Genomic DNA, 25,098 nt, shown 5'->3' with positions numbered 1-25,098 from the left:
ATTTCCAAGTTTCCTGAAATTGTTTCTCCCTCCTCACTGGTAGTGGACCTACGCTAGCCTTGGTCTTCCCCTTGCTTCTAATATGTTTAGGGAATGTCTTCTCGTTACCCTCTCGTCTCCGGCTAGTTTGAGCTCATTTTGTGCCTTTACCTTTCTAATCTTGCCCCTGAATACACGCAGGCTACATCTACCCAACATTCTGCTTTCTGAAGTGTAATGCAAATAAGCAAGATCGGAAATGCAAATGAGATGCAGATTTGCTTATCTCACACCTCATTTGCATATTCTCATGTAATCTTGCTTCCTGAGGAGGCTCTTCTGGAAGCAAAAACAGCCATGTAAATGGAGTTCCTTCGAAAACAAACCCTATGTTCAAAAGAACCCTTCTTTCAATTCTGTTTCCATTAATAATCATGCATATTATTTCTTCTGTATCCATCCATGTGTGTGTCTGGGCAAGGTTCTACCATGTTCCCCCACCCCACACCATGCCAACTCCAGCTCCTCTCCCACCCAGTGCATGGTCCGGCCGGCCCAGCCCAGCCCCTGCCCCCCATGCAGTGTCCCCCGCACTGCACTGTGCCAGCTCCAGCCCCTTCCCTGACCAGAGGGGGGTAGGGCCTGGCCCCTCCAACGGAGCGCCCCCCCCAGCACTGTTCCAGTCCCAGGCCCTCCCCTGGCTGGCATGGGGCCTGACCCAGCCCCCAATGGAGCCCCTTCCCCAGCCACAGTGGGGCTCAGCCCAGCCTTCCTCCCAGTGTACCAGTCCCACCCCTCCCCCAGCCACCACAGGGCCCAGCCCCCCAATGGAGCCCCCCCCCCGCCCCGGAACTGTGCCAGCCCCACCCCTCCCACAGCCAGCACGGGGCCGGCCCATACACTTTCGATGTGTATTGCGATAAGTTTCTATCTAGAACTTTCTTCAAACCCAACTTCTGCTTGCAAACAGAGCTGCAACTAGGCCTCTAGTATGAAAGAGTGCAGCTCTGGATCACTGACTAAATTCTTGGAGTGGGCCCTCCACCAAAAATTACCACCCACCCTGGTGTTAGAGGCAGGGCAGGAAACAAGGCAACTCACAGTCTATGATAGCCGTGAACCATGGGGCTGGGGGGGACGGAAGGAGGGTGCCTGCAGTAACTGTCATTTAAGGATTAAGCCATTTATTTCCCTCTCTCCCTTTCTTTTTTTGTATCCCCCAGGATGAAGTAGCAACAGCGTGTACAGGATGCCCATGAGAAGGTCCCATCACTGTTCTAATTTCTAAAAAGGGTTCTGGGGAAATAGACAATGAGCCCCATTCCTGACATCACACAAGGTGAGCACACTCTCTCAGGAAATAGCTTACAAAGGTACTTACTCCCCTTCTGGCGCCTCAGTCACATTATCACTTTATAACTATTACTGCTTTAAGCAAGTTGTCTGTCTATCTGGAGGGAGTTAGAAAGGGCATGCCCAGGAGAACGGGAGTAATCAGGAAACAATCTGCAATATTCAGCAATGTTGTAAATCCAGCCATACTAACAATTTAAAAGTAAATAAAAATAAGTAGTAGATGTTTAGAAATACATAAATATGGAAATAGGCAGAGTCAGAAGGATTTTTTTATAATATAAAAAAATGAAAAATAGGCAGAGGCAGCTAAAAATACTTGATGAAAACAGAGGCATAAAAACACACAGAAACGCTTAGCTAAATGTGAGCAAACATAAGTACAGGCAGTGATATATTGAAACATTAGCAGCTATTATGAAAAACTGATTATGGGCCTGGTTCTGCCTGCTTTGATCACACAAATAATCTCATTGACTTCAGTGACAACACTTGCATGAGTAAAGCAAATGTAATGTGGCTCTAAATAGCCTGCTTTTATCATGTAATACCCTTCTAGAGAATTAGATTTGGAGAGGAATGAACTTACCACACATCTACACTGAATAAAGAAATCCCCCCAAAACTCCCTCCAAATAAAGCTCACCCAAAACCCAGAGAGGCAAATCTCAGAGCCTCAGTCAACTGGCTCAAACTCATGGGACTTGCATTACAAGGCAAAAAATATCAGGGTAGATATTCCTGCGCAGTGCACACATAGCCATATCTACAAATCTACATGGATTTAATCACAAAACACGTAACTAAAACAGAACTTCTTGAAAGCATCAAGAAACTCCAGGGTACCTGATGTGGGTGGAGTGAAGAATTTTCACTAGGGGTTCATGACTAGAGCTGCTATAAAGTAACGATTTGGGGTTGGTGATGAGAAAAGCTGGCCATTCTTCAAAGTTCAGATCGGCAAAGCTAAGAAGGTCATGATCAAATGCAAGGATCCGGTACCTGATGATCAGAAGTTAAAACAAGACAATTTTGTTCATATTTGTTATTTCAAGAGCAAGAGATTCACAAATTGCCCCCAAAGCTTTTAAACAAGACTGATTTATTTTTGCAAGAGAGAGAGAGAGAGAGAGAGAGAGTGTGTGTGTGTGTGTGTGTGTGTGTGAGACAGAGACAGAGACAGAGACAGAGACAGAGACAGAGCGAGCAGGGGATACAGCTTTTAGGCTCAGACTTTCAAATTCATTTTCCTTATTATGGAAGGACCATGTATAGTCCCACAGTTAATTGTGAGTTGAGTTTTGACCCTTTATCAGGCATTTAATCATTGTTATACATGAATTATTATTATTATTACCATAGCACTTAGTGCTCTTGTTTTGGACCATGACACAATGTGCTAGATGTTGTACAACTATACTTATCCTCTCCAATATCACAGTGTTTACTTTTTGAGCGTGGAATGAATTTTCTGAGAATTTACAAATCAATGGGTTAGTTTAGGGGTTGGCAATAATTACAATGGACCCTCTGAAATATTTACATCCATATCGTACAGTTGCTTTCTCTCAAATTATCTTAATAATGAGCCAAGGGGGATGTTTCACGCTTCCATTATGGTTAGAACTCACTGAAATTTTGTGCACACACTAGCTGAGAAGACTTAAAAAACCACGATCAATGCTCATTTCTCCACCCTTCCCTACCTCTCATTATCCAAAATTAAGAGTTTTCTTTTCAGTGGTGTCTGACAAATTATGTTTTACTACAGAAACTTCTGTGTAAAACTGCCAGTTTTCAAAACAATTGCCATCTTTTGTTGCTCTCAATGGGATTGAGGTGACAACTTTCCCACATTTAGATGACTCTCTCAAATAACCATAAAAACAAAATAACAGAAATGTAGCACTTTAAAGACTAACAAAATGATGTATTCAGTGATGAGATTGATCTCATAAAGTGGGTCTGTCCCACGAAAGCTCATTTCCAGTACTTGGGACTGAAGTAGGTGGTAGAGGGTTTGGGGGATGTTAAGTGTCCTGCCTGAGATAATTATGAGCATCCCTTCCTTTGTCGCACATAATTATCTGGAGGCAGGACACTTAACATCCCCCAGCCCTCTGCCACCTACTTCAGTCCTATGTACTCAATTTGTTAGTTTTTATTGCACTTTTTTTTTTTGGTCCTCTGTACTTATGTCAGTCTGTATCGGAAATGAGATTGATCTGACGAAGTGGGTCTATCCCACAAAAGCTCATCACTGAACAAATCATTTCGTTAGTCTTTAAAGTGCCACATTTCTCCAGTTTCATTTTGTTGGAGTACAGACTAAACACAGCTACCTCTCTGTTACTACTCAAAATGACCATAAATTGCTCATGAGGTTGGCTGCTGGCTTCATTCTCACTGGAAACAATGGGAGGCAGTGGCTATTTTGAAAGAGGACACCTTTTATTGTAACAACACATAAGGATAAGAACAAAAAGTGAAAATCCAATTTGCCTTTAAAAATTAATTTAAATCTAATCTGAGACCACAGATGTTACCAGGCTTTAATTGTGTTGATACTGTATGGTGCCACTATATGAGAGGGTTAAGGTTGTTTAAGAACCTTAACCATGCAATTCCATATATCAACATGTTTAGATTTCATTTAAAAGTAACCTGATCTCTGAATTGCCTCAGTTTTATAGTGATTGGGTGTCAGGAGAATTACAACATCCCTGTATGACAGGGCATGCACCCCAACATCATCCCTGATAGGGTTAATGGGAGCCCACAAGGTCAATTAGGTTATCAGGTGTCCCAAACAAGAGGGAGGGCCAGGGCTAATTAAGAGCTGGAGAAGGTCTGGGACAAGGCTATAATGCCTCTCCAGAGCTGCTCCCTGGGATGAGGGAGTTCATTGAGGACACAAAGAAAGTCCAGGAGAAGGGGTAAACCCTGAGATCTTATCCTGGAGTAAGGAGTCTAGGAAGAGGCTATAGGGTGTAAAGTAGTCTCCCATGGTAAACACAGAACTAGGCAAGGGAAGCAAGAAAGGCTGGGTAAGAAGGAGCCTGTGGAGATACCAACAAGGATGGGGATTAAACAGCTCTGGATGGCTGCATATAGGATCTCTGGGCGAAAATCCAGCGCAATAGATGGTTTGGATTCCCTTGCTAGCAGAGGCTGACCACATCCACAAAAGGCATTTGGACAGTACTCCTGTTGGACTTTGTAACTTTGTAAAGGGTAGACAGAACGGGGAACTGACAGGAGGGTCAAATTACTAGAACAGCAAGTACAACAGATAGCGCTTTCACAGTAAGGGGTGCCCCCTTCTGCTAACTTTTCCAGATCCAGACAAGAGGCAGCACACTATCAATGAGTGGGAATTCTATCACACTTTATTGTATGTTTTACCCTAAATTACATATATTTATTTTGAATTGTAACACTGTTTTTAACATAATTATGATTGAGGCTTTTAATCCAGATTTGACCCTCAGCATCCAGAGATTAAAGGACAGCATACTAATGCACTAGCTCACAGATTCCTTTCAACATTGGCCATATTTCAGTCTACTGACACTATACTCATCAGTTAGACTATTTTTGTTTTTGATGTATGTGAACAGAATAGAGCTGATGCAAAGCCATGACATTGTAAAATACCAATACTGATGTTTTAATTACAGCTCATGCAGCAATTTGTTACCAAACACAGCTATACAATATATAGACTTCCTGTACTGACTTCCTAAATATACAAAAAATAAGAGAAACACAGTGCAGGGAAATTTACTTTGCCCTAATTTATTGTAATTACTTCAAACTGTTAGCATAGGAGAAAAACTCTCAATATTACAAAGGAAAGCATTTTCATGATCTTTAATGGCAGAAGCTAATGCACTGAGAGTATCATGTCTTCTGACCTCTCCATAAGAAATGAAAATAAAGTGTCATCACATCAGCTGGTAGCATCTGCGTATAACACTGGCTTTTTCACAGGCAGCTTACTTACTTCCTATTAACCATCCAGTCTCCCAGCTCCAGTTCCAGAGTGCCCTGAGGGTGCCGACTATGCAAGACTGGCATCAGTCCACCCAGTGTATGGAGGTGACCGCACAAATAGGCTGTGGCAGAGCTATTCAGAAACAAGATGATTGTTAATTTACTGGGAAGAAAAATGCAACCTCCATGAAGAAAAGGAGGATTAAATATAGCTCAATGTTGGAAATATACAGAAAGAGAAAAAAAAATCTCACCTCATTACCATTCGTACTCCCGGGGATGGGGAAATGATTGTTGAAGTGGGGTAATGGCCAAACCAGATGGTTTGGTTGCTCTGATGACTTTCTATGACCAAGGACGACAGCTCTTCCATTTGATTCTGAAATGGAACACAAATTTAAAAGGCTACTTGAATCCAAGAATCAAAAAAATAACACAAATCACCCTTCTGATTTATAAAGATAAATGGACTGTTCATAACTGTTGTCAATATCTCCCAATTTTTTAAAAAATGAGACCTTGGGTAAAAAGCTACATAGCATTCAAATTACTTCTTTTACTTCAGCAGTGGTAACAGCAGCATAAAGAAGATCTGCATGAGAGATTTTTTCCCCCAAGGAGGTTTTGATCCATTTTTGCTTAAAGGTGGCACGCAAGTTGAAGAGTGTGACAGATATCCAGAGGGATGTGCTAAAATAGTGAGAGTTCTTCCAGGAGAAGGACACCCAAAACCACTAGTACCCTCGTGTGGCATCCTCTAAGGATTAATTCTCTCTCCAGTTCTTTTCAACACTGCATATACTTGTAGGTAAACTGACGCTACTGTCAGCAATATGTTGATGACACACAGCTCTATATAGTCTCCACACACAACCAACTGCTACTGCCAAGATGACCCATGATATAAATGAGATCAGCTCATGGATGAGGAGCACCTGGTGGAATCTGTGAATGACAGGTAAGATGCTAGTGGGCACAGGAAAGCATTTTGGACGGTTTGCAGTGGCAGTGCAGCCTCTGTTTGTTGACAGTACACACCCACAACCGGTCAATGCAGTCCACAGTTTAGCATCAGTGAGGAATCAAAGTGTAATCCTAAAGCTCTCACACTGCAGCATCCACAAATAATGCTCTCGCTCATCTCCACTTGACTAGAAGGCTCTGCTTCATTCCAATGGATGGAGACCTGGATTTCATTATTCATCTCTTTGACTCTCTCAGCTATACTCTCCAATTTACACACATCTGCACACACAAACAAAAGCTCACCTGCAGTCTCAGGGGAGCAGCACAAATGCTGGCGTGAGGCTCCAGGGGAGCAAGGGGCAGTTGTGCAACCAGCAGCTGGAGAGAAGTGGCGCTTTAAAGAGGCAGCAACCACTTCTGTCCAGCTACCGGGTGCACGGCCGCCCCCTGCTCCTCTGCAGTCCTCCAGCCCATGCTCCCGCTTCCTGGTAAGCTGGGGTTAGTTGCAACCCATGGGTGAGGGGCAGCTAGGGGATGGAGCTGGCTACAGAAGCTAGCACAGAGCTGCAGTATTAGTGGCTGCCCTGCAACTTCTGGCAGGGTGATCCTTCAGGCCACCCCCTCTCCTGGGTGCTCCGCCAGCTCTGGAGTTCCCACCAGCTCAGAGTGGTGGGAGCAACCGGTCATGGGGGAATGGGACAATGACTGATGGCTTCAGAATTTCCAGATGTAGCAGCAGACCTTCCTGGAGCTCTACCATGAAACTGGTCACTCCAGACAGCTATTGCTCCACAGGACACCAATTTGGTGTGGGCAAGGCTACAGTTGGGGCCGTTGTGATTGAGGTAAGGAAGCCCGGGCTCGCACCCACTCGGCACACCCCACACACCCTCATGGGTGCCTATGTCTGCCCCTCCACCCCTCAGAGGTGGTCCACGCTCTAAATGCCGTGTTCTTCCAGACGGTTGTCTGCATCGGGGACCTGGATGCAGCCATCATGGGCTTTGCCGCACTGGGGTTCCAAATTGCTTCAGGACACTCCATGGGACCCACATACCCATGTGTGCTCCAGAGCACAGCAGAGGACAATTCATAAACAAGAAGGGCTACCATTCTGTAGTCCTGCAGCCCATGGTGGACAGCCAGGGCCAGTTCCAGGACATATATGTGGGCTGGCCTGGCTACACTCACAGAATGTGGGTCTTCCAGAACTTGGGCCTGTGCTGCTGGCTGGACGAAGGGATCTACATCCCCCAGAGGGAGATCCTGCTGGGGAACACCACCATGCCCCCTCTGCCTGGTGTCTGATGCCGCATACCCGCTCCAGCTCTGGCTCATGAGGCCCTATATGAGCCACCCCTCCCCCAGCCAGAGGCATTTCAACGGCCAGTTCAACCATGCCTGCCAGGTGGTTAAGCGGTGGTAGTGCCTCCTCGCCTGCCTAGACGTGGGCATCATCAATGTCCCCCAGGTCGTGGGCACCTGCTGCATGCTGCACAATATCGTGGAGAATAAGGGGGAGGTCTTTGTGCAGAGGTGGGCAGTTGCGACACAGACTACCCCCCCAGCCAACCGCTACCCCTAGCTGCTAGGCCCACCAGGATGGGATCTACGTCCAGGAGGCCCCATGCCATCCCCAGAGGGCCTCCTGCACACTCCCCCCACCTCCCACATACCACCTCCCCACTGAGCACACAGCACACAGGAGTTTTTGGAAAATAAACCGGTGTACTGGTAACTGCAAAAACTGTGTGCGTAATACGTATTGCTGACATAACAGAAAGGCTAAGTATTTACAGGAGGGGGACCTAGGTGGCCTGGCCGGTGGGCCATCACTCCAGGGCAAGGGTGGAGGGGTGCAACCCATGCCAGCCCTGGGTTCCATGCCCCCACCTAGCCCAGGGTCCCTGGTGGGTCTGGGGTGGGTTGGGAACCATGGGGAGGTAGGACCAGGGATCAGCCTTCGGCCGGAGGTCCAGGCCAGTAGGGTCCTCTCCCAGGGGGCTGGTGGGTGGGGCAGCAGACGGAGCAGCAGGGGGGATAGCAAGAGGGAGCAGCTGGGCCAGGAGCTCTCTGTAGGTGGCCACAACGTCCTGGAACACAGCCAGGAACCGCTCTCAAGCTGCCCAGCACCAGGCAGCCTCCACATCCTCAAAACAGAGTGGGCACTCAGCCAGCTCCACCTGGCACTGAATGGAGGCAGTGAGATGGGGGTACTCTGCTGGCTGCCTCTGGCTCTGCCTCTGGCTCCAACTGGGCCTGTCCTGGCACTGGTGGTGGCTCTGGCCGGTTGCAGTCCTTCGCCTCCGGGAGGGCTGTCTGGGAACACAGATGGGGCAAGGCTCTCCTGGCCCTCAGATGGTGCAGCTGTGGAAAGCGGGTGGGGGAGGGGGCAGGGAGAGAGGAACAGGCTGTGAGTACAAAACTCTGCTCTCTGGCCCACGCCCCCGTCCCCCTATGGGCACCAGGTCCCCATCCGCTGTTCTCTGTCCATGGGTTTGGTGGACTTGTGGGTGGCCCTTTTGTGCGGTCTGCCCCTCCACCCCCTCCCTAGGGGGCAGGGCATGGTGTTGTCCACAGGAGCGGGTGCCAACGGGCACTGGTGGCTGTGCCACCATCCCGGGGCCATGGTCCAGCTGGGCCCCAGCAGGCCAGGGTCTACTAGCAGCATGGGGGGCCCCCAGTCATGTATGGTGCCCCTGCCCCGTGATTCAGGGTTTGTGCCCTATTGGGTATATACCTGAGCGTCCACCACCGAGGTTAGTGGATGGCCATCTAGCAGATGCCTGGCTGGAGGTGGGGGAGTGGAGGTCTATGACCAGCTCCTCCTCCCGGCTGCACCAGTCCCTGGCTGAGGCTGGCTCCATGTCTGGTGCTGGTGGGTGGGGCTGGCCACTGGTCCCAGCTCCTGCTCCTTTCCCAGGTGGGGCTCCTCGTTCAAGATGTCCAGAAGGGCTGGTGGAGAGGAGGTGTCCCAGGGGCCCAGGACGCTCCTGAGCTCCCTGTAATAGGGTCGGGCAGCAGGGGCGGCCCTCAGCTGGCTGGCTGAGTCCCAAGCCCAGGAGTAAACCTGCCATAACTCCTTCACCTTACTCCTGACCTGGTCAGGAGTGCAGGCAGGGTGACCCCGGGTAGTCAGGCCCTCAGCCAGCTGGGCAAAGGTGGTTGCATTCCATCACTTGCTCCCCATGACCTGGAGCACCTCCTCCTCCTGCCAGAGTCCCAGCAGGTCCTGGAGCCCTCACTCGGTCCAGGAGGGGGCGCACTTCCCCCCTCCCGGCTGGAGCCTTGGGTGTGCTCAGAGGGGGCGCCCTGAGGCTCCTCACGTGGCTGGCTGGTGGCCATGCCACTCCAGTAGCTGCTGGAGATCTGGCTGAGGCATATGCAGGGGCATCACATGCAATGGTTGCTGTCTGCACGCTCTCAGCTTCCTGCAATGGGGTTTCCTGGTCCATGCAGCTTTAAGAGCCACTGCACGCAGAGACCATAGAGCCCCAAAGGGGCTGGGCAGCACATCCCTGCCTAACAGCTGATTGCTGTCACGGCAGACCCCGCTCTTTCGAAAAAGCAGAGCGCGGAGTGTCTATACATGTACTTTTTCGAAAAAAAAGATGTCAAAAGTGTGGCCTCTTCCTTTTTTCTGTTTGGAAGAGTGCTTTTGATTCCTACGGTGCCCGACGTTGATTTCATCTTCCAAAGAGCGCACGGCATGTGCAGAGACATGCCATGTGCTACTTTGAAGTGGGACCTGCTCCTTTCGAAAGAATGGGCTAGTGCAGACACAGCTAAAGAAATCAAAGAACATTCTTAACAAATCAAAAAGGGCAGAATTGTGAAAAATCATTTGTTGTAAAGCTTCTAAGGGGCTGATAACAACACAACAAAAACAAAAAACCTGGAAAGTTCCTGACAGTGTCTGAGGAAAAAAACGCTTCTAGGTCTGCATTTTGATATCAGAATGACAGAGGATGGAATGGAACACAAGAAAGAGAGAAAATATAATCTTCTCAGACTTTTAAATTGTGGTGTAAAACATTAATTTTTAAAGAAAAACAAAACATTATTACTATAGAAAGACTTTCTTCCAGATGAACATTAGATTTTGAAGTGTTGTAGCTGTGTTGGTCTCAGGATATATGAGAGAAAAGTTAGGTGAATTAATGTGATTTTATATGACCAACTTTTGTTGATGAGTAGTAACAGAGAGGTAGCTATGTTAGTCTGTATTCTAACAAAACAAAACAGCAGTCATATAGCACTTTAAAGATGAACAAAATGATTTATTAGGTGATCAAAGACACTAGTTTCCGGGGTGTACACAGGAAGAGCTCCAGGTCATTCTAAACTTGGCTAGACTCTTTCATCAACAGAAATGGGTCCCGTAAAAGACATTACCTCAGCCAGATTGTCTCTCATACTAGAGTTTGAAAAATTTTCTCATTTAAAAAAAAAAATTACCCAATCATATACTATAAGAAATACTAGCAGTTTCTGAACCGCAATGCAAACTGTTCTACTGTACCTTGTTTAGAATCCCAAAGAAATTGTATGGTCTTTTCGGGCCTGGACTGAGGGTGGCATCCATACATATGAATGAATAGTTTCCAAAAGGGGTGCTGTGCACATAATGGAAAGAGCCATCCTTATGCCAGGCAGAGTATTTCCTGCCAAAACAAAATGTAAATACCAGAATCAGGAATGCTTGGAGCAATGGCAAAGAGAAAGGATATAGAACAAATGGAAGGTTTCCCATCAGATTCCATCTTCCTATGTCCTGAAGTCCACTGTAAAAATCCAAGGGCATTGGAAGGCCTGTATTCCAAAGAAGACAAACCATCTGACCCAAATAAATATCCAGGTTTTATGGGAAGCAGGAGAAACGAACAAATATAGCTGGTTTTCCTTTGCACATTAGTTAATACAAGTGTTCGAATTAATTTATCCTAAAAAGAGGTTTTTCAGAATCATGAGAGAAGGAAATTAAATGCTTCTATTTAAGGCATGATATTAATTCGTGAAAAAGGAACGAGGTATAGAATAAATGTTTCTTTCTGGATAACAGGTGTTCTTAACACCAAGCACTGCTGAGTTCTAAATAAAGACTGATGAAAGTGTCATCTTCTTGAGAAAGATTTTACTCCATTAGGACAAGGAATCCATCCTCTAACCAATGGCATTTAGTAAGATGTTCAAATGAAAGTTGATACATTCTATATGACAAATTCTATATGACATCTAAATTATAATTGTGCAAAATTATATTATTAGTTGAGATTTTTGTATTCAATTCTGGAATTTTCTAACTCCTACAATTTGTAGAGGGTAAAGTGTTCATCAATTTAAATATGGAATATAATTTGTTCTGTTAAATTATTGTACTCAGAAAACAATTTGCATCATAAGGAATGTGTAACCTCCACCAATTAGAGTAATTTTACAAGTCCAGAAAGCTAGGGCCGAACACAAGAAAAAAACCAAGACCTTAAACAATAAGTTTACTGAATATGTATTAAGTACTGCAATTGGAATGATCATCTTCTAATACCGCATAAGAATTTCACCACACTTACTGTTAAAAACTGCCATAGCACAGCACCCTATAAATTGCAATAAACAATCCTGGGAATCTGATACCACCACCCTAAGCAGGCTCTATTTCTACTCCCACTTAAAGCATGGTGAACAGATTTGAGTTTTACCCCCGCTATGTTGTTCATGAAGCACAGAAATGATAAGCACTGCTGTTCTTATTAAAATAAAATCACATAATGTTGCTAAATCTTTGCATTTTAAGTACAATTGCTGCCTTTTACAATTTTCACACAGAACAGTAAGCAGCATATATGTGTACCAAGGCAGGGAAGTTGGGGGGGAGAGAGATTTCCCTTTGACCTAGATCAGGGGTAAGGAACCTGTGGCTCCAGAGCCACATACAGTTCTTTAACAAGTCATTTGCAGCCCCAGATGCTGCCACCACTAACTCCTCTGTGACTCTCTACAAATCCCCTGACAACAGCCCCCTCCAGGCAAGGCCTGGCCACAGAGCTGACTCAGGTAGTCTCCCCACTGTGCTGGCAGGTTGCCGACCCAGGGATGTGAGAGAAGTCTGGGGGTACGCATGCCCAACTGCATGGAGCTCTTTGAGCAATGAAATGCTCTGAGCCATGGGAGCGCTGTGCCCTGCTCTATACACGCATTGCTCCCCAGCAATTTGAGAGAGAAGCACGTGGCAGAGGTGATGGCAGGTCTGGCGAGTCACCAGCATTGTACTACAGCAGGGGGTTGGGGGGAGAGGCTGGAGGTGTCTGGCTCTGGAGGAGGGGTGGGGAGGATTGGATTAAAGTGGGGGCAGGGGAGGCTGGGGTGCCTGGCTCTGGAGGAAGAGAGGACGGTATTGGATTAAAGTGGGGCAGGGGAGGCTGGGGGTCCCTGGCTCTGGATAAGGGGAGGGGGGTATTGGGTTAACGCAAGGGGAGACCTGGGATTCCTTGTCTCTGGAGAAGGGGAGGGGGGGATTGGATTAAAGCAGGGGGCTGGGGATATTTGTAATTTTTTTTTTAAAGGGGCACTTTATAACAAAAAGTTGAGAAACATTAGTGTGGAGGGTTGATGCAAACATTGCTGCTTCCTGCTTAAGAGCCTATCCACAGGTGCAGCCTTTTGCTTGTCCTCATTTACTTTCCAACCCAGGAATGAAAGAAACTTAAAATATCCAACTGGTACAAATCATTGTGTGTGCGCTTGTCATGAACAAGTGCAGGGAAGGGGTTAATCTTCCTTAGGTAACCTGAATTCCAGGTGAGCCAATGGGAGTGAAGTAATTCTGTTTAAACTGAGCATAATTGCCGTTCCCAGGGCTTTTGTCTCTGCAACAGAGAGAAAGACCCAGAGGGGAGATGGCTCCCAATCAACTGGAATAAAATCAAAAATATCCTGACCATCGCAAAATCAACCATAGAGGTGTAAGTACAAGGGAAATGCATAGTTAGATGCGTTCAGGTTTCTGGTTATTTTATAGTTGGGTGGACTGTTGGCTTGTTACCTTGTTTTGTTGCGGGTGCTCTGTTTTCTCTCTCTTTCATGTTGTTGGATTTGAGATTTTTTCCCCTGTAACTTTTAAGCTGAATCCCAAGGAAATATTCTTTTCTGCATGCAACTACATGATTTATTTTTCTCTTGTTTTGTGAATAAGTCACTATTGTAAGCAACTGATCTGATTTCTGTGTTCTAAGAAGAGTCTGTGCCTCAGACCAAATGGTCAGCTACTGAATGACAAGGTTTTATGTCCAAGCTCTCGCCTGAAGGGGAATTAAAAGCTTGGGGATACCCTGACAGGAAGACGTCAAAGTGCGTCTTCTTGGGGTGGAGGTGGGTGTTGTTTCTCACTCAGTGGCGGCAGCGAACTACCCCCAGGGACAGGAAATCTGTGACCCTGGGAAGTTTTAAGGTAAAGCTTCGTTACAGGCAAGGTGTTTTTAAAGCTGCATCTATGCTACAAGATAAATTCAAATTTGAATGGTTTAGCTCAATATTAAAACGTGACTCTCTTCACACATAATACTGTTAACTTGATTTATTGAGCCATAGTGCCGATTACAGAATATCAATATTACGGAACCGGTATAGCATCTATCTCGAATTTAAAATCTTGTATCAAGGCTAGTGTGGAAGCTCCATGACCTTAATTAGAATTTGTTAGCCTGCAGAAGTGTCCTGTAAGTATACCACAAAGCTATGCAGTGACCCTCCAAGTATGGCCGTTTCATTGTGCACTGCTGGCAGGGGTGCAGTAAAAAGGTCAAAGTATGCCCACGAAGTTTGGATTGAATTTGAATTTAGCAACCCAGGCCTGCAAATAAAAAGGGCGTCCATTATGAAAAAATCCCTTTGCCCATAGCTTTGCACCGCATCTGTTGCCATCGCACTACATCATAACAATTATCAGTAGCCCTGTACTGCAAACATGATCACTTAGGGTAGTGATCTGACTAGCACTCCTCAGGCTTGCAAGAGAGCCCCAGCTGGGACCCACCAGGAGATTGTGGAGCTCAATGGCATTTGGGGAGACCAATCCATGGTGAAGAGACTTCAGTGGCTAAGAGAAATGCAGCCATCTATGATCAGATGGTGCAAGAGATGGCTGCCCGAGGTTATTTCCGGGACTGTATGCAGTGCTGGGTGAAGGTTAAAGAACTCCATCAGACCTATCAAAAAATCCAGAAACCCAACCAGCAGTCAGGAGTGGCTCCACAGACCTGCTGCTATTATCAACAGCTCCACATGCTTATGGGGAGCAACCAGAACACGAAGCCTGGACTGAATTACGATACTTATGGAGACCCTGGTATGGATTCCAGGGTGAGCACAGAGGAGCAGGGTGGCCCGGAGGAAGAGTGCAATGGAGAGGAGAAAGGGAGCAATGAGCAGGGGACAGAAGAAGTTGTTCCAGACAGCCTGGAGCTCTTCACCATAGACCTGGAACCGGTTCCTTCCACCCTGGGACCTTGCATGCTGGGACCCTCCATGGCAGTTCCCTCCTTGCCAGTCCTCAAGCCCTCTGGAGCAAGTGGTACAGGTGAATCTTTATTCTGCATGTTAGAAGCAGGCTGGGGATGGGTATAGCCACAGGGTTTTGCACAGGTACAGGTTTGCCAGCTGTGCTTTTGTGCCCTTCAGAACAGTGTATTAATGTTTCTTGGGATGGAGCACTTCCTCTTTTTGGGGATCTCCTCGAAGGCTTCATCCAGGCACTCTTGTATTTTTTTCCATGAGATTATTGGGCAGGCCTGACTTGTTGCGGCTTCCACAGTAGCATACCTTGCCAGGCCCAGACAATCAGATAGCGATCTGGTGTCACAGCATCACACAGCATTTTAGCAAATGTTCCAGGCTTTTGGTCACATAGTGAGAAAGAACAGCTACTCCTGCAATCAGTTAGCATTAAGAGGGTGATGCCATCTTTGGCAACCTGGGGAAGCTCAGGAATTTTTTTTTTTTTTTTTTTAAAAACATGCTTCCTGCCCCTTTACATTGTCCTGCAGCAGCTGGTGGGCACTTCATTTCCCATGCCGCAATGTGGTTTGCAGACTCGGGGCTGGGGGGGAACTGAGCAGGTTGGGGTGGTAGGCGCTGAAGGCACAGAACAGTCTATTTACTGCAACTTAACTCTCTCCCAACAAAAAAGAGCGTTTATTCATTACTGCACAGTTGACTTATTGGCATTATGGCAGAGACATACAGAGGTACCATGTGCATTACAGATCAATCTAAAGCTGTTTTTTGAAGTGTCCCTTATTGCTGCAGCCTGAGCGCAGCTACTGGTGGATGGCAGGATAGATGGCTGCGAGTAAGCCCTGCCTATTGCCTCCGCATCAGAATTACAGATATATGGGAAAGTCTCCCACCTTGATTCACATATGTTGTACAAACTAACGCATGCTGTAATAATGGTGGGGACATTAGCTTCAGAAATGTCCAAATGGGTCAATAAGCATCTGAACCTCACTTTCAAACATCCAAAGGTGCATTCCACGATCATTCTGCACCTGGTCAGTCTGTGATTCAAGTTTTCCTTGCTGGGGTCAAGGGCTCCTGTGTAGGGTTTCATCAGGAAGGGCATCTCCACGTCACCAATATTCATCTTCCGATCAGGGAAAAAAATCCCATCCAGGACCTTTCAATACAGTCCCGAATTTCAGAATATGGTGGTCACCATGAAGTTCCATAAAGGTGGACTTGTGCTTGCAAAAGCTCTGCACCCACTGCTGGTCATCCCAGGATTCCAAAGTGATGTGATCCCACCAGTGTGTGCTGGCCTCTCGAGTCCAAAAAATGCCGCTCCACTGTCATCAATGCATTCATGGCAGCCACCAGCTCTGCGTTCTTGGATCGCTGTTGGCACAACTGCTGTTCTTAAAGACCATCCATATCATCGTCAGCAGCAGGATAGATAAGCATTGGTGAGCTTTGGAATTGATAGATAAATTGTGTGACAGACGCTGTGGTTGCCAAAACGATCTGTGCTAGGAGTTAGAGCATTTGTGGATCCATGCTTGTGCTAGAATACTGCAGCAGTAAATGGCACTCTGCTTCTTTTTTCATGCGGTTAGTGATGTAGTGAATTCTGGGATAGTGCTTGGAATTCTGGGATTCCAATATGAAATATCCACAAGCAACTAGGGCTAAGGCACTCTGGGATAGGTACCTACAATGCAGTACTGCTCACGCTGCCGAACTTGCACAGGGCAATGGGGACACAGAGATTTAACATGGAGAAAAGGTGGGTCGAATTTCAAGAAGCATTGTGGACACTTCATTTGAATTCATAATATCAAGATTAAGTATTTATTATATATTTATTTTATCTCATAGTGTAGATGCAGCCTAAATCTCCATGGGACCCCACTTTCTGCACTCGGAGTGTGGAGGAGCCGTTGACAGCACTGTTCTCAAAACAAGGGTTACAGAAAGTATGGTTTGACATTATTTATTAAGGACTCTCTCATATGCACATACATTGAAGTATGATTTTGTAACCAAATTTGAAAAAAATGGCTCTTCTTGCTATTTTCGTTGCAGACTCTGGACCTAGATAAAATAATTGTTGTAAATCATTGCTTAGTCTCATTTAATGTGAGGAAAATGCCTCCGTAATCCTCATTCTGGATTATGTCATCTCCTTTGTCTTGCTCCTTTCCCCTTTTAAGATTAACTTCTTTTCACTTGGATATCAGATGAATGAATTTCGTCCTCCAATACAACAGCCTGGATTTTCCTGATGCTCAACTGTGTTTAAGGTTTTCAGTGCAGATTTTCATTCCAACACAGGAGGCATCAGGAATCTCACTGCATCCATTTTTAGACATGCCATAACAGCAAGAACTAAGTATAGCTAGTAATAACAACTGCTTTTACTAAAAACAAACAGTAATTTATATTTAAGGTTGAAAAACAAAAAACACCTTTGCCTTTGACAAGTCCACCTCCAACACTGGAGTGCTCAGAAACAGTATCTGGAATTATAAAAGCACCTTTATATAATTTTATAAAGATAGGCCAAAAGGAGTTGACTGTGCATGTGTCAACTTTAGCTTTCATGTAAGAGGTGCTACTTTACTGAGGTCAGAGATTAGTATGCTTAAAATATATATGCCCCTATCAAGCTGCTAAGTGGACAGCATATAGACACTTAAAAAGGAATCTTTCCAGTGCCAAAAAATACTGTAAAACAAGTAAGCTTAAAGAGTGAAATTCAATCTCATCTCTCCCTCTCAGTGCTTTTCCAGTTTCCTTCATTAAGGATTGGTCCTTGCCATAGTTGCAGCCTACAGCCGTGTCTACACGTGCACGCTATTTCGAAGTAGCGGCGCCAACTTCGAAATAGCGCCCGTCACGGCTACACGTGTTGGGCGCTATTTCGAAGTTGAAATCGATGTTAGGCGGCGAGACGTCGAAGTTGCTAACCCCATGAGGGGATGGGAATAGCGCCCTACTTCGATGTTCAACGTCGAAGTAGGGAACGTGTAGACGATCTGCGTCGCGCAACATCGAAATAGCGGGGTCCTCCATGGCGGCCATCAGCTGGAGGGTTGAGAGACGCTCTCTCTCCAGCCCTTGCGGGGCTCTATGGTCACCGTGTGCAGAAGCCTGTAGGCCAGGGCTTCTAGCCGCTGCTCCTGCAGCTGGGGATCCATGCTGCATGCACAGGGTCTGCAGCTAGTTATCGGCTCTGTGTATCTTGCGCTGTTTAGTGAAAGTGTGTCTGGGAGGGGCCCTTTAAGGGAGCGACTTGTTGTTGAGTCCGCCCTGTGACCCTGTCTGCAGCTGTGCCTGGCACCCTTATTTCGATGTGTGCTACTTTGGCGTGTAGACGTTCCCTAGCAGGGCCTATTTCGATGCGGTGCTGCACAACGTCGATGTTGAACATCGACGTTGCCAGCCCTGGAGGATGTGTAGACGTTATTCATCGAAATAGCCTATTTTGATGTCGCCACATCGAAATAGGCTACTTCGATGTAGAGTTTAACTGTCCTTTATACCTCTAGTCTAGTGCATTGTTATAGTCCTATCAGATTTTCTTTTGATTTTCGTCAGTTGCTATTAAGGTTGTACATATCCTGAACCATCCCACTGCAATCTTTATAATTTAATCTCCAACTTTTTCCTTAGGGTTAGCTCTCTCTTCCTCCCCTGCATCTATATTAACTTCCTTTACTCCTTCAGAGCAGATGAACAAGCCATCTAGAGTCCCTCCCGTTGTGTAAAGGTACATATTCTTGAGCACACAGAAGGGAACACCAGAAAATGAAAAGGGTGATATGGCAATCTTTCTAGAATGCCAATGGCACTAAGGTTGGTCAATCAAATGCTCTGAGGGTGAATTAACATATGATGTTCTGAGCACCTCCTAGTTGGGGCAAAAATTGCTAGAGGCATAGCAACAACACACACAGGAGGAAGAGATTCAAAAGCTGGGCAAAAAATACCTGCCTGTCATTTCAACATCAGTGGACAATAAGGGGAGCCTAGCAGACTACAACCAAACACAGCCCTATGAAGGCGAAAACTGAGCCAGAATAGCAGAGATGAGCCAAGAACACATGTTCCTCATTCTTGGATTTATGGACTCAGGGAAGTATAAAAAAGATACCTGTAGTAATTTTGGATGCTGTCCAAGTGTGGAATGTTGAATGAATCTGCAATGAAAAAGAAGATTTCTAAAAATCACCCACACCGGTGTTAAGTGAAAAAACATGTCTCAGAAATGACAAAGCTGGTTATTAAAACAACTAAATAGAGTGTGTACTGGATCAATTAGAAATGTTTTTCATCAATGTGAGAGCCTGCCCAAGAAGGATTACTAAAACTTTTATATATTTTGAAGGGAGCTTTTCTTTAGAACCAAGACATTAAATTAATTCCACATCTGAAAATCATTAGGTGACACAGAACTGAAAAAAGATCAGAGCGAGCAAATTCATTTGAATTATGGTTAACTTTGCTGCTTAAGATCACTTTTGAACAAAGACTTTCTATCATATTTCTTTAAGATAGACATAATGGATTATTACATTAGTCTTTCATCTTAGACCACCTGGGTTCAAATCCTGAATAACTCACAAATGAAAATTAGATCGTCCATTTCATAGTACTTCATGGCCATTTGTCCATAACATAGGTTAGGACTGAAGTGCCTTGCATGGAAGATTGCACAGTACTTGCCAACAATAAATCAGGCTCTAATTTATAAGTATCAGAGGGGTAGCCAAGTTAGCCTGTATCTTCAAAAGCAACAAGACGACCTGTGGCACCTTCTACACTAACAGTGTATAATGCTTCAAAATATCTGTTAGTCTATAAGGTGCCACAGGTCTGCTTCTTGCTCTAGTTTATGTAATTAATTCATTTTATAAGAACCAAACTCAGACAAGCACTTCTAGCTAATCTAAAAAGCAGCTGAGGTGCAAAGTAACAAAGAACAGTCATAACTTCCTCTTTACTACAAATCTGCAATGAAAGAGAAATAGAGGAGAAGTAAGAGACTATTCAGAAGACGCCAACTATTGCTCCCATCTTCTACTATTCTCAGATAACAGCCTCAGCAGTCTTTAGGAGACTGTGCTGCCTGGAACTTACCTCTAGTTCCATTGAAATTCACGAAGTATTGTTGCTTGCTATGTAAACTCATCTGGGTCCAGTAGCTACATTTATCTTTTTGTATGTATGCATCTGGAGATATACAGCATATTTTTGGCAAGCGCAAACTACCAGGCTGGATGATAGATTAGCATATTAATTTTCCACCTCTGGAGACTGGTTAGGTCAGAAGCCAATATCCCTCTAAAAGCTTGTCTACACAAACAGTTTATGACAAGCTGGTGTGTAAATATACCCAGAACTAGTCTGCTTTGCACTAAGTGCCCATGTGAAACATGCTGCCACACACGCTGTAAGTCCCCTAATGTATTTTAATCTATTCCTTTCTCAAAATGTGGTTGGTCTAATCACACAAGCATGTAAGGCAAGCACACACAGTGGATAACAAAAACCACATGGATACAGTCTTAAACAAGCTAGTTCTGGGATCACTCGCTAGTTTGCTCCAAGCTCAAGCTGAGACCCAAGAAGCTGTACCGCTCTAAACCTGCTGAAAGGCCCCACATTGACGCCAGAAAAACGGCAAACTCAGAGAAAGCTGAAAAGTTCAGAGACACCCTCCAGGAAAATCTGTGCAGCGGCCCTGGGGGCGCCGATGTGACAGCCAAATGGCAACATCTGAGGGATACAATTTACAACACGGCCTTGTCGGTGTTTGGAAGAAGAGCTAGAAACACGAACGACTGGTTCGAAGCTAACTCCAATGAGATGATTCCAGTCATTGAAAAGAAGCACGCTGCACTCCTGGAGTACAAACGCTCACCAAGCCAGAGTACCCTGCAAGCACTTAGAGCAGCCAGAAGAACAGTACAGCAGACAGCCAGGCACTGTGCCAACAACCACTGGCTCCAGCTATGCAGCAGCATCCAGACCTGTGCTGACTTTGGTAATCTCAGAGGAATGTACGAGGGTATGAAGAAGGCATTAGGACCCACCCAGAACAAGATGGCACCTCTGAAATCCAAATCTGGTGAAGTCATCACTGACAAAGCCAAACAGGTGGAGCGCTGGGTTGAGCACTACTCTGAGCTGTACTCACGTGAGAACGTTGTGGTTGACGCAGCCCTCGATGCCGTTGAGCTCCTACCAGTAACGGACGAACTGGATCAAGAACCGACTGTGGATGAACTGAAGAGAGCCATCGACAGCATTACAGCAGGAAAGGCCCCTGGCCAGGATGGTATACCACCAGAGGTAATCAAGTGTGCCGCGGACACACTCCTGGAACCCCTACATGAGCTACTGTGCCTGTGCTGGAAAGAGGGTGAAGTTCCACAGGATGTGTGTGACGCTAACATTGTATAAGAACAAAGGAGACAGAAATAACTGCAACAACTACCGTGGAATCTCCCTCCTAAGTGTCACTAGTAAACTATTCGCTTGCATCATCCTTGGCAGACTCCAGAAGATTGCTGAGAGGGTGTACCCCGAATCACAGTGCGGATTCTGCGCAGAGAGGTCTACCGTTGACATGGTCTTCTCTCTAAGGCAGCTGCAGGAGAAGTGCAGGGAGCAGAGGAAGCCACTCTACATAGCCTTCATCGACCTGACCAAGGCCTTTGACTTGGTCAGCAGGGATGGTCTGTTCAAACTGCTCCACAAGATAGGCTGTCCTCCACGGTTACTCAAGATGATCCAGTTGTTCCACGAAGACATGAGAGGAACCATCCAATATGATGGCGCATTATCGGATGCTTTCAGAATCAGGAGCGGCGTCGAACAAGGATGCGTGCTTGTTCCGACATTGTTCGGGATCTTCTTCGCACTCCTCCTGAAGCATGCCTTTGGATCTTCAACAGAAGGCATCTTGCTGCACACAAGATCTGATGGGAAACTGTTTAATCTTGCAAGGCTGAAAGCTAAGTCTAAGGTGCGGGAAGTCCTCATCAGAGACATGCTGTTCGCAGACGATGCTGCTGTAGTGTCTCACACAGAAGACCAGCTTCAAAAACTGCTGGATCAGTTCTCCAAAGCATGCAAGGACTTTGGGCTTACCATCAGCCTAAAGAAGACAAATGTACTCGGCCAGGATGTTGCTGAATCCCCATCAATCAGCATTGACAACGATACGTTAGAGGTCGTCCACGAGTTCGTTTACCTCGGGTCCACCATCACTGACACCCTGTCGTTGGACACTGAGCTAAATAGGAGGATCGGAAAAGCGGCCACAACTCTGTCCAGACTCAGCAAGAGAATGTGGAATAACAACAAGCTGTACACTCACACCAAAATGCAAGTCTACAGAGCCTGCATCCTCAGCACCCTCCTTTATGGCAGCGGGACTTGGTCCCTGTATGCCCGCCAGGAAAAGAGGCTGAACATCTTCCACTTGTGCTGCCTCAGGCGCATCCTTGGAATATCATGGAAGGACAGAGTGACCAACACCGCCGTCCTCGAGCAAGCTGGAATCCCAACCATGCACATCCTCCTCAGGCAGCGTCGGCTCCGCTGGCTTGGCCACGTCCACAGGATGAATGATGGAAGGATTCCAAAAGACATCCTGTATGGTGAGCTAGCCTCTGGCAAAAGACCTCCCGGACGCCCCCAGTTGCGCTACAAAGATGTCTGCAAGAGAGACCTCAGAGAGGTAGACATCGAGCTGGACAACTGGGAAGAACTAGCAGACGACCGCAGCAGATGGAGGCAGAGGTTACACAAGGGCCTTCAGAAGGGCGAGATGAGGATCAGACAGCTAGCGGAGGAGAAGCAAGCGCACAGAAAGCACACTAAGGACCTGCCAGACACCTGCTACATCTGCAAGAGATGCAGCAAGGACTGTCACTCTCATGTGGGTCTTCATAGTCACAGTAGATGCTGTAAATGAAGTCCTCAATTGAAACTATAAAGGGCGCGATCCATAGTCTATGCAGACTGAAGGATACCTACTACTATTACTCTGGGTACATTTCTATTCCAGCTTGCACAGGTGGAAAAAGTACTTTAAAAGTGCTGCTGCTTTTACTTCTGGATACTTGAGTACAATAAAGATGTGATGTGTGCATGCGTGTGTGTACATGTACTTTTACTCAAGTACTTTCCCAGAGGGACACCGGTGACTTGTACTTAATTATACCCCTCATTCAAAAGCAGCTGGACTTTTACTCAATTAACTTTTGGAGTACTTTTTCCACCTCTGCCAGCTTGCTCCAAACAAGCCCTAAGCTATGTGTATGCACGCACAGCTGCAGTGCCTGCCACAGAAAGAAGCTTTCTACATCGAGGACTCTGCCTCCTTGCCACTGTGAACTCTAAAAGTATTCACAGTGACACAATCAGACAGGTTTAGATGAGTTGGAAGAAAGCCACCAGTATAGTTGCCATGCCACCACATGGATGCTACAACAGCCAGAGAAAAATGAAATTGAGCAGTTACTTCCACATGACATTTACTGGAGCAGCTTCATGCCATGAAGCAACACTTTTGAGTTTGGCCAGCTATCACCAACATGCAGGACAAGACACTAATGAAAAACTAGGATTACCAGCAGTGGTGGCAAAACTTCTAGATACAGAAGACTACTTTTCTAGAAATCTGTCTGGAGCTCACCATAGAACTGCAAGGGTGGAACGCCAGCATGAAAGTTCTCAGCACAGAGAAGTACATGCTACCACTACCTAGAAGCTCACTACACCAGCAACTACTACTGGTCAATAACTAACCAGTTTGGTATTAAAAGATCAGTTTTCAGGTCTGCTGTCCTGGAGGTTTGTGTTGCTATTAAGATGGTATGGGTGACCCACATCCATGCACAGGTGGCAATGCACAGGAGGTTGATGGATTTACATGATTGGGGCTCTGACTTGTTGAGTAGCCAGTAACAGGAGACGATCGAGAAAGGTCTATAAACTTTAGAACTCATTTCCATGTTATGCAATAAAAAAAAATGGGAATTTTGCTCCAAGTTGCAGTCTCTCATAATTCAGGGAGACACGGCATGCCAAACTCACAATGACTTTTACTATACATCTGAATAGGAGAAAGGGACTCCAGAACAACTGCAGAATGACAACAGACTGTACATTTGGAAGTAAGTAAGGTGTTGATGTCCCATGACAAGACTGGATCCTTCTGAGAAGTGTCTGCCACATATTATAGAGTATTGTTATCTACGAGAACAAGGGAAACTTCACCAATGCAGAGGTGAAGAGACTTGTAGAACTTATCGTTCAGTGATGGTGCATCTGCGAAATGCCTCAAATGGTCAGAGAAGCATTATATTCCTACTTCGAGATCAGGGCATAGTAGGAGATAATATAAAAAAAAAACAATGACTATATGCTTTGTCTGATTTTATTCAGAAATGGAAGTTATTGAACAGGAGTTGTAGGTCAATGAATTTTTCAGCAGATCTGTAAATAAAAAGGCTTTATTGATTTCAATGTGCACAGAGCAAAGTTAAAATCACATGGGGCACACATGGGCATACGTGCCCCAACTGCTGAATTCACACATTTTTATTGCAGAGTCAAAAAAAAACCATACAGATGGGCTTGTAGCTGTTCTCTTTGTCTTCAATGATAAAATGATATGGGGAGGGCCTGTCCCTTGAAATGGGGAATCCAAAAGGTGTGTCCAATATCTTGTGTTCTCAGTGGACTGAAGGCCATGGGTAGGCTGGAATATTGGGCATGAGTCAAGCAACACACTGTTTCCAAAAGTTTGGCCTGTTTCTGTGATCGTGTCCAAGAGATTTTCCTGGATAATCCCCTTCTCTGTTCATACATTCCCTTGACAAAAACTTCTCTCCAAATGTCTGTCTTTTTGGCCCTCTGCTGGGATGCTGTCACAAGATCAGCAAGCTTCTCCTCCCTTCCCTTTCCTCAGAAGTCTGCCAGGCATTCAGCAACTTATAGTGCTCTCTCTGAGAGGGTCATGCACATGAGTTGCTTAACACCTATGTTTCAGGAGATATCTCAGTCTGTTCTTGAGCACCTGGCTGAAGCGGAGCATAGAAAGAGATCTTGGCTGTCTTAGCGAATCACCTCCTCACTGGTATCTCACACTAGTTTTCATATTGAAATGACTAAGTCTGATATCAGGTCATGCCACTTCCTAAATGTATTATCTAAAGCAGAGTAAAAAGCCAGAAGAGCTGAAAAAATAACATGTGCACCCATGGGCACAAGGCAGTTTAATACGAAAAACCC

At 45.8% G+C, this 25,098-nt stretch overlaps 1 protein-coding gene and 1 long non-coding RNA gene across 6 annotated transcripts in view; one reads left to right on the top strand and one right to left on the bottom strand.

Moving 5' to 3' along the window:
• TMEM62 (transmembrane protein 62) overlaps positions 1-25,098 on the bottom strand; it is a 56,802-nt gene that overhangs the window by 21,203 nt on the left and 10,501 nt on the right. For 2 of the 5 annotated variants that reach the window (XM_074997086.1, XM_074997085.1), the window contains exons 4-8: positions 18,944-18,989; positions 10,817-10,958; positions 5,583-5,707; positions 5,339-5,461; positions 2,179-2,334 (exon numbers count right to left, since the gene is read on the bottom strand). In XM_074997086.1, the coding sequence (XP_074853187.1) occupies positions 2,179-2,334; positions 5,339-5,461; positions 5,583-5,707; positions 10,817-10,958; positions 18,944-18,989 (592 nt within the window). Of the gene's footprint in view, positions 1-2,178; positions 2,335-5,338; positions 5,462-5,582; positions 5,708-10,816; positions 10,959-18,943; positions 18,990-25,098 lie in introns of those variants that run through there. The other 3 variants (XM_074997088.1, XM_074997089.1, XM_074997090.1) reach the window with 3 other exon arrangements.
• Positions 1,238-17,555, top strand: LOC142014482 (uncharacterized). Its single transcript, XR_012645956.1, has 3 exons — positions 1,238-1,318; positions 13,150-13,256; positions 16,671-17,555. It is a non-coding gene; the product is annotated as an uncharacterized LOC142014482 (long non-coding RNA).

This window comes from Carettochelys insculpta, chromosome 6 (genome assembly GCF_033958435.1).
Source record: "Carettochelys insculpta isolate YL-2023 chromosome 6, ASM3395843v1, whole genome shotgun sequence".
NCBI lineage: Eukaryota > Metazoa > Chordata > Testudines > Carettochelyidae > Carettochelys > Carettochelys insculpta.
This window is presented reverse-complemented; position numbering and strand designations above follow the sequence as displayed.